This window comes from Mangifera indica, chromosome 8 (genome assembly GCF_011075055.1).
Source record: "Mangifera indica cultivar Alphonso chromosome 8, CATAS_Mindica_2.1, whole genome shotgun sequence".
Taxonomy (NCBI): Eukaryota; Viridiplantae; Streptophyta; class Magnoliopsida; order Sapindales; family Anacardiaceae; genus Mangifera; species Mangifera indica.
In genome coordinates, this window is record NC_058144.1 from 10,554,255 (window position 1) to 10,562,385 (window position 8,131).

The 8,131-nt window shown below is 32.2% G+C and overlaps 1 protein-coding gene across 1 annotated transcript; it reads left to right on the forward strand.

Annotated features, from left to right (window-relative positions):
* The first annotated feature begins 1,211 nt into the window (after positions 1-1,211).
* Positions 1,212-7,085, forward strand: LOC123222694 (protein NRT1/ PTR FAMILY 5.9-like). The gene is made up of 4 exons (XM_044645599.1): positions 1,212-1,651; positions 1,761-1,978; positions 4,550-5,061; positions 6,192-7,085. The coding sequence occupies exons 1-4, from the start codon at positions 1,597-1,599 to the stop codon at positions 7,033-7,035; spliced, it is 1,629 nt and encodes a 542-aa protein (XP_044501534.1). The 5' UTR covers positions 1,212-1,596; the 3' UTR covers positions 7,036-7,085.
* The last annotated feature ends 1,046 nt before the right edge of the window (positions 7,086-8,131 follow it).

The following is an 8,131-nucleotide window of genomic DNA, read 5'->3' on the forward strand; positions in this document are numbered from 1 at the left end:
GCAGAAGTTCATGTAGGAATTATATTGAAAATTAAACCACCTTTCATTCGGGAAATCTTATAGACTTCTAACCGTAGAATGTATTTAAATAAAGAGTAATATTATTTGTATTTATTTTGAGTATATAATTATATACATATTTATATGTGCCAATATATGATTAGATGTTATTTTATTTTTAATTCATATATACATATTTATGAATCTACGGTGATTAATTCCTTGTATTAGGATATTTTGAGTGATTAATTCCTTTGGCAAAAGATATAAAAACACATATCAATATCAACATCAAGCACTAACGTATATATTTTAATGTATGGTTTTATGCAATGTTATTGGTTCTGCTGTTTGATATAACTATACGAAGCATAAGCACAAGGAATAAATGCCATTGTGGCGCAAAAATCAAAGGAAGTGGGGTTTCCATTCCTTTGGGTAAGGCAACCATATACTTTTGGCAATAATAAAACTAAGCAAAGTGATATCCATATCACTAACCACTAAACCAGTAAGTGATAAGGGTTAGTCGTCTCGACTCTATGGAAACTGCATTGCAGAAAAATAGCAAATACAAGTAACCATCTTCTTCATGTAGGACAATCCTTGTCAGCTACCACTTCCATATTTAAGATTAATTGTGATCTTCTTTACATGTGTATGGCTGTGCGTGGCCTCTGTGACTGTGTGTATATTGTGTGCTTGCTTGTGCCTTGTAACAGTTCACCACGTGCCATCCTTGCCTTGCCATAACGTAACGTTTTCTGATATTTATGTTCTGTAGGCTGTAGTAAAAGTAGTCATCAAACGTTACGCAATATAAAGTAAAGAAACGCTCAAGCTTTATGCTTAGGGCGCAGTACCATAATTTGCTGGTTTCATATAATTATCATTTCATTTTTACAATAAAGCCGGTAATGAATTAGCCTAAAAGGTTTTTCTGCACTACCTTTATTTAAATAAGCACGTTGATTTGCATGAAAAAAAATTGCAGACTTGAAGTATTAATACAGTTTGTCCCAATGATAGATTCTCTACTTGAATGATTAGAGTATAAATATTATATAACATGTAATTTTATATCCAGAAAGCAGAGACATAACATTTCACTCTTTCACTTTCTTACCTGGGGAGTATTTCAGGGGGTTTACGTGGCATAGAGGTGGTCCTCCAGCGTGTATGTCAACTATATAAGTGGCACGAATGAGATATATATCTGAAACTGACATTAAAACTCCATGCATGTGGACACTCTGTGCTCTGCAATATCCCCGTGACAACATTTCCAACTGAAGAGAGTGCGGGGCATTTAACATTTTCTTCTTAAATAATACAAAAGTTATATTGGTGAAAAAGTTACTTTCGAAATTGTCTAGTGCTCCATTAGGACACGAAATCCAAATCTTTTAGGAGACAAAGAACGCAATAATCATAGTTGAGAGTAAACTAAGTTTTGTTGGTGGAGGTGGCTGAAGCTTTGTAGTGAATAGTTATATCAGATTGTGATAGCTGAGAGCCTGAGACAACTTAATAAGTTCATATCATTTCTGGTTATTCTTCTCTCTCTCTCTATAGTCTCAAACTTACCTCTTTCTAATGGCTGGAGGACACAGAAACAAGGGGCTTTGCAAATCATGCATCATGCTTATAGGTAAGAATTATTCTACCATCTGTCTTCACTAATACATTATACATGCCTTGCTTGGTTGAAGAGTTCTGAATAGAAACTTATAAATGTTTCTGTGTTGATGTATTTATAGTGATAGCTGGCACAGAAAGGTTAGCGTTCAAAGGAGTGGCATCAAATCTCGTAACTTATCTCACAGACGTTGTAAAAATGAGTAATTCTCTCGCAGCCAAGACTGTAAACAGTTGGTGTGGCTTCACCTCCATGCTGCCGTTGCTAGTAGCGCCACTTGCTGATTCTTACTGGGATCGATATTCTACCATACTTGCCTTCTCTTTCATCTATGCTGTGGTAAGTATATACTTCTTATTCGTCATTCTCTTGGGGATTGCTGCATAATTTTTAAGTTAATATGCATCTTTTAAAATATTTCTTACTAATAGTAAGCCATTTTTCATGTTTGTGTTATATATACGTATATATATATTAGTTACATGCATGGTGCTGGTGTCCCTTTGCCTTAATTAATAGGAATCTTCTTATAGTTAGAGTCGAGCCATTGATCAATAACGTCCTCTCCAGAAATGACAGTTTAAGTGCCCGGCAAAAATTTGTGGTCAAGGGTCAAATCTTGGAGATGAATTAAAAAAAAAAATTGTTGCTTTAAATTAACAATGCTGACTAAGGTGTTCCTACTGTTAATGTCACTATGTACAACTACACTATCTTGTCATATCATCTAATTATAAATTATCATATTCAATTATATAAATAAATCAGTATAATTTATTCATACATTATGCCAGTATCTTTATTATATTATTTGATGGAATCCGCTGTGAGGTGACTCTTTAAAATGATATTATAAACTTTATTACAACAATTTTAATGGAGTATAAAATTACTTGTTATACAAAAAATTATATATTTTTTACATCTGTTAAGCATTAACCTTCTTTACAATAACCTCCTCTTTATAGCAATAATACAAGATGGAGATAAGGTTATCCCCTATCTTTATACATACATATTTTTAATTTCCCATGGACAAATATAATATTGCTAAGGCCAAATGACTTATTCCCACCTAAGGTATAGTGTAATCTAGAACCTATGGAGCACGGAAACAAAAAGGGGAAAACCTGGAAACGCGAAAACGAAAACGTGAAAACGTATTTTTAAAAAAATATAGGAAACAAAAACTTGAGGAAACTTATAAATATGAAAAATATAAGGGGTTTTTTTATAAATACCAAATTTTTTATAACAAAAATATATAAACTTGTATAGTATAAAAATAAATAATAAAAAAAGAATGAAGAGAAATGATACTATAAAATGGAATCATAAAATCTATTGTAAATTATTCTTAAGCAAACACATATAGATATTTAAGAAAAAATAATAATACACATCAATCTATATAACATGTTGGAGAGGAGATAAGTAACATCAAATAGTGGAGAGAAAATGAATTCAATATAAGATTTAAAGATATTTTAAGTTTGAAAATACAAAAGATGTATATTTAATCGATTTCATGATTTTTCTTTTAAAAGAAACGCGTTTCAAAACTTTTCAAAAATTTCAAAATAACCCGAAATGTTTCGTACAAGTTTTGGGGAGTTTAAAAAACGGAAACATTTTCGAAACGTGGAAATGCACCCCCTTATAAGTTTCATGCTTCTTTGTCTAGAATTGATACCTGCTAACTTTCAAAAAGCCAAAGTACCACTCATGAGCCAATTTTTATTAAAATATTCAATTAGAGTTAGGGATAAAATCGTCATTTTGACAATAATATTAAAAAAAATATAATTCATTTTTTTCATCCTTAAGTTTTAAAAACTAATAATTGCACTCTTGGATAAAGTTTTCTAATTTTGAAAAGTGATAGTTCCCCCCCCCCCTCCCAAACCTTTCCTCTCTTCTCCAGCGACATCTCTAGCCACCAACGACCTCCATGAAACTCTCTAACCCATCTCCGGCCACCACTTTAGTCTAGATTCATTTGAATTATATGAATCCAGATGATCTAGACAATGAAGGTGTCGTCTGAAAGACTCTTCATCATCTAGACCATATGGATTCATCTAATCCAGACGAATTTAGATAAAGTTGGTGGTTGGAAATGGGTGAGGGAGTTTCGTGGAAGTCAGAGATATTGTTGGAGAGGAGTGGAAAGAAAGGTTTTTTTTTTTTTTTTTGTGGGGGGTGGGGGAGGGAATGTAACTTTTTAAAACTAAAAAACTTTAACCAGAGGTGAAATTGTTAGTTTTTAAGACTTAGGGGTGAAAATCTAATGAATTATATATTTTTTAATATTATTATCAAAAGAATGATTTTACCCTTAACCATAACTAAAAATTTTAATAGAAATTGGCTCATGTGTGGGACTTGAAGTTTTTTAAAGTTAGCGGATATCAATTCCGGATTACACTATACCTTGGGTGGGAAATAGTCACTTGGCCTATTGCTAATTACACAAAAGAAATTTTATCACATAGCTAGTGACATATATACCTATTTTGGAAAAACTTGAGTGGGATGAATCATTGTGTACTCTGTGAGCTTTTTTTTGGTTATGTCACACACATGAAATAGTCATTTCATTTGCTTTCTCCTTTAATTAACTTGAGTGGGATAACTCATTGAATTCTCCAAAGAAAGAGTTGTCATGAGTTCAAGATATTGTGTTTAAAAATCTCCTTCCAGTATGAGTTGGAATCACTTAATGAATTATCACTTTCCACAAAAAAAAAAAAAAAATCTCTCTCATTTATCGTCTTAATTATATAGAGGTCTTTTGAGGGAAAATAACGCCATTAAATTTGAGAAGAAAAATACTAACATGGCAGCTTAATGTCCCGTATAAGTTGTTTTTAGTTTACACATAAATTCTTTTTTTCCTTTTCTTTCTAGGGGCTTGTGGCATTGACATCTACAGCATTTACTTGGGCATGGTCCCCTCCAAATAGCACAAGCTCTTCTTCCTTCCTCTTCTGGTCCCTCTTTTTAATATCCCTAGGCCAAGGTGGATACAATCCGTCGTTGCAAGCATTTGGAGCAGATCAACTGGACACTGGTGATGAAGAATTGCCCACCAGCAAAGACCAGAAGTCAAGCATCAAGAGTTTGTTTTTCAAATGGTGGTATTTCGGAGTCTGCAGCGGCAGCCTTCTGGGTGTCACTGTCATGTCCTACATCCAAGATACCTTTGGCTGGGTACTCGGATTCGCCATCCCCACAGTTGCCATGGTTACATCATTGGTATTTTTATCGTTTGGAGTCAGGTTGTATATGAAAAAATCAGAGAAACATATTCAAGGTAAGCCGTTTCTCAACATCGTTCAAGCTATTAAAGCTGCTGCATCAAAACTGATGGATTGCAAAACCGCCTTGCCGATTGAGAAACCTGATCTGGTGGAGCAAGAGTAAGTAAATATATATTTTTTTAGGCCAAAAGACTTATTCCCACACAAGGTTTTAGTCCATTATCAAAGTAATATCTATTAACTTTTAAAAATTTAAATATCAATTCGTCAATTATTACTGTTAAAAAAATCTATTAGTTTTAAGAGTAAAAACGCTATTTAACCAATATTATTAAAAATACAAAATTTTATCCCTTTTCTTTACCTTAGTTTTAAAAATAATAATTTTCTCCTTTAACTTAGTTTTGAAAACTTATCTTTTACCTCCTCTTTCTAGGGTTTTATTATTTTACTTATAACAACCATCTTTCTCAAATTTCAAAATATTACAGTTACGTTCTCATAAAACACATTCTCTCTATATAGCTATCGTTCTTCTTTATAATTTACTTCTATGTATCGTCATCTATTTTGTTGGCACTCTCTCCCTCCCTTATGGTATTTTTGATGCAAAAACAATGATTTTGTTGGTCGAAAAAGAGTGAGAGATTCGACCCCTCTCACTTGTTTTCACAGCGTTGTCGAACTTCTTCTTCAGTGGTCGATGACACCACAACCCTTTCCTTCCTCTTTTGTCACAACATCATCGACCATTGAAAGAAAAATGTCAATGGCGCCACAAAAATGTGCAATAGGGCTGAATCTCTCACTCATTTCGGTCGGAAAAATAATAGTTTTTGTACTGAAAATACCACTGATGAGGGAGAGGATGACGACAAAATGGTTGACAACATGTCAGAGTAAATCATCTAAAAGAATAGTTACTAAAAGAGATAATGCATTTTGTAATGGTATAACTGCACTATTTTGAAATTTTTCGAGGGCGAGTGTAATGAGTAAAACAATAAAACCCTAGAAAGGGAAAAAAAGTTATGAAAAAAAATTATCAATCTTTAAAACTAAAGTAGAAAAAAGGATAAAATTTAATTTTTTTAATATTATAGGTAAAATAATATTTTAACCTTTAAAATCATCAATTGATAGTGTGTATTATAATTTTTGAAAATTAGAAGATATCATTTTGATAATGGACTAATCTTTTGATGGGAAAAAGTCTTTTAGCCTATTTTCTATAAATAATTTCAGACCCGCTGGATGGATCACTATAAATTTGCTTAACTGCGTGACAGGCTTCAGGAAAAACCTCTTTGTCCTCAAAATTTAGGCAGCAGCAAGGACTCGGTTGAGCTTGAGAATCCCACAAACGGCGCCCATCTTCTCCAAAATGCAAGAGTAGTTATCCGAATTCTGCCCATATGGTTAATGCTGCTCATGTTCGCTGTACTTTTCCAACAACCCGCTACATTTTTCACCAAACAAGGCATGACAATGGAGAGAAACATCGGGAGCAATTTCAAGATCCCACCAGCGACGCTTCAAAGCGCAATCACAGTCTCTATAATCCTCCTTATGCCATTATACGACACAGTTTTGATCCCAATGATACAGATGATCACCCGAAACGAAAAGGGTATCAATGTCATGCAGAGAATGGGAATTGGGATGTTTCTGTCTATCATAGCGATGACCATAGCTGCAACTGTGGAAACAAAGAGGCTAGAATTGAGCAAGCAGACGGGGAAAATCTCTGAATCCGAAACAGTGCCACTAAGCATCTTCTATTTGTTGCCTCAGTACATTTTGCTTGGAATCTCAGACATTTTCACAGTGGTTGGCATGCAAGAGTTCTTCTATAATGAAGTACCAGTTAGAATGAGAACGATGGCGTTTGCTTTATATACAAGTGTTTTTGGAGTGGGAAGTTTTCTGAGTGCGTTATTGATCTCTATCATTGAAGTTTTGTCAAGGTCGAGAGGTGGACAAAGCTGGTTTTCTGATGATATGAGGGAAGCTCGACTTGATAAATTCTACTGGTTTCTAGCTTTGGCAAGTGCTCTAAGTTTGGTGTTATATGTAATCTTTTGTAAATTTTATAGGACTGGGTGTGATTCGGATTCTGTCAACCGTAATTAAACCTTCCTTCTCGGGGAAACTTGAAAAGTAAAAGTGTAATATTGCGTTAATATATTTTTTCCGTAGGCAAACATATTATATATATATATATATATATATAATTATATGATTAAATATTATTTTATTATTAACTTAAAATTATTGTATTAGATAATATGATACCCACATGTATACATATTTATATATAAAAAATATGTATACATAATTTTATTGATTAATTAAATAGACATTTATGTTGATATTTATTTATTTTTTAAAAAAATATTATTATGTGTAAATATTTTTTAATATATAAATTAATATATATATCATATATCATTATCTAATTAAGAGTTTTTTTATTATTAATTTAAAAATATATAATTATATAATAAAATATCATATATTTATTTATTTATGTATTAAAAAATGGGTAGTTTTATTGCCAGGAAAAATCTGTCCAAATTTAGGGAGTGGTTGAATAAGACTTGAGGTGGTGGAAAGCTTGAAATCATTCTTGTGATTATTGCCGGTTTTTTTTTTTTTTAATATCATCTATAAGAAATCTGGGAAACAAATATTTTAAAGCTGTAACTTGGCATTTAGATTTTGCACAATTTGAAATATAGGAGGCGCAGGCCTGTGGAGGCCATATACGTAAATTTATACCCAAATAATAATATATTATTATATAATTAAATAATTTTAAATTAAAGATAAAATAATATTCAATCATATAATGACATATCTTGTTTGTACACAAATTTATATATTGTGCATGTAGTGCTACTCTTTCTTAAAAATTACTGAATCACCTCATGACTCCTACTATCGATGAATGCTTTACCATTTTTATTACTATGTAGCTTTAACTTTGAAGATGGCCAAATAATTTATTCTCACCCAAGGTTTAGTGCATTCTCAAACTCACACCTATAGGATTTCACAAACCCAAACACCCATCTACCATATAAGTTCTATTAAAAATTTTTGTTATATGTCATTTATCAAAAAATTAGAAGAACCAAAATGCTATCCTCTTTTCTCATTTTAGTTTTAAAATCTAACAATTTCTTTTCAAGTCTCAAATTTTCTAATTTTGAAAAATCGGCTCTTA